This window comes from Octopus bimaculoides, chromosome 19 (assembly GCF_001194135.2).
Source record: "Octopus bimaculoides isolate UCB-OBI-ISO-001 chromosome 19, ASM119413v2, whole genome shotgun sequence".
NCBI lineage: Eukaryota > Metazoa > Mollusca > Cephalopoda > Octopoda > Octopodidae > Octopus > Octopus bimaculoides.
The window spans coordinates 5,656,685-5,658,305 of record NC_068999.1 but is presented as its reverse complement, the minus strand read 5'-3'; the positions used below and the strand labels follow the sequence as shown (position 1 = coordinate 5,658,305).

Sequence of the window (1,621 nt, the reverse complement as noted above, 5' to 3'; positions counted from 1 at the left end):
CGTTAGCAGGCCGAGCGAAATGCTCAGCGGTATTTCGTCTGTCGCTACGTTCAAATTCCGTCGAGGTCGACTTTGCGTTTCATCCTTTCGGCGTTTCTAGCAGTGGCTTCATCTGCTGCCGAAGGAAAATGCAACAGCAGCAATGACAACAACGCCAACAGCACCACCAACACTGTCATGATCGAGATCAACAAGAATATCGGCAGAGGACAAATAGAGCGTTCCTCAACCCAGCTCTTCATCACCCCCTTCTCTCAGACACACACTCATACACATATACACCCATTATAAACACAAGCACACGCACGTACATAACTGGGACTGACTCCACAGACTCTGGTTCCTCCACATCTCGAAATAAAGATGAGGAAGAACCCCAGAAAGCACACTAGAGGACACAAAGAGCGTTCTCGCAAGAGGCACGGTCACACCGACAATAGCACCGAGTCGACCAGCTCCACCAACGCTGCCACCTCCAGCACAACTAACACTGTCACAATCCCACCGCGCACCAAAAAGAAAGCTTACAAAAGAACAATCAACCACAAAGAGTCCAAATTTCATGCTAGTGAAGAAAATCAACAAAGATTTGGTAGCTCTCATAGCTTGAAATAAAGAGATTGAGACAAGGAGTGCATAGCTCGAAATAAAGAGATTGAGACAAGGAGTGCATAGCTCGAAATAAAGAGATTGAGACAAGTGGCGTAATATATGACAACAGCATTCTAAAAGTGTCAGAAGGGCTATTGTTAGTGTGCACGCTGCTTAACGATATATAACAACATTAGTCAGGTTCTCCCTTACGATGGGGCAACACCTATTGTAAAAACCCCAACAGACTTTTAAAGAGATTCCTAAAAGAACCTCAACTAGAGTTGGAGGTCAAGCCACCCGGCCGCCAACAACACCTGAAGGGTAAGTAACCCTGTACATCTTCTTCCTCTCAACTCATTCTGGCCGACATGGCGATTCTTATAGTAGGTCTTATAAATGATTCTACCCGTTTCCCGCCTTAATCTTTCTGCAATAGTCATAATAAAAACTTCTGTATGAGGTCCAATAACTTTTAGAGAAATTTTTTATCATCATTATTGAAGAACTGCATTATTCGATGGACGTTTGACTGCTATTTCTTGTAGGTCATATGTTGCCGTAAAAAGCCTCTCAGTGATGGGTTTGTTGTTGTTGTTGTTGTTGTTGTTGCAATTGTTAGAATTTTAGACTCCATTAGCAAAATGTCAAATAAAAACAAAATGGTGTTCTTTCGTTTTTGACGTCTTTTCATATCACAATGATTTCAATGCACATTACGATAACGACGACATGGAAAGACGTCTGATAACGACGACGGCGATGGCGGCGATGGTGGCGACAGCGACGGCGAGAACGATAACGATTGATGGTGGCGGTGTCACCGATAGCGGCGACGACGATCGAATTGAGGATGGAGGCGACGATGACGAGGACGAGGACGAGGACGACGGCGATGACAAGAGCGAGGAGACGTCAGTAATGATGGAGGTGTCGACGATGATAATGATGATGGTGGTGGTGGTGGTGGTGATGATGACGATGATGATGATGATGATGATGATGATGATGACATTGACAATGATGATGA

At 44.6% G+C, this 1,621-nt stretch overlaps 2 protein-coding genes across 3 annotated transcripts in view; one reads left to right on the top strand and one right to left on the bottom strand.

The window, feature by feature from the left end:
- LOC106869569 (uncharacterized) overlaps positions 1–1,621 on the bottom strand; it is a 116,125-nt gene that overhangs the window by 91,850 nt on the left and 22,654 nt on the right. The gene's annotated exons all lie outside the window — the stretch shown is intronic.
- Positions 1,324–1,621, top strand: part of LOC106881045 (phospholipid-transporting ATPase IF) — a 153,316-nt gene continuing 153,018 nt past the window's right edge. Inside the window, exon 1 of the mRNA XM_052974889.1 lies at positions 1,324–1,509. Within this exon, the coding sequence (XP_052830849.1) occupies positions 1,324–1,509 (186 nt within the window). The remainder of the gene's footprint in view (positions 1,510–1,621) is intronic.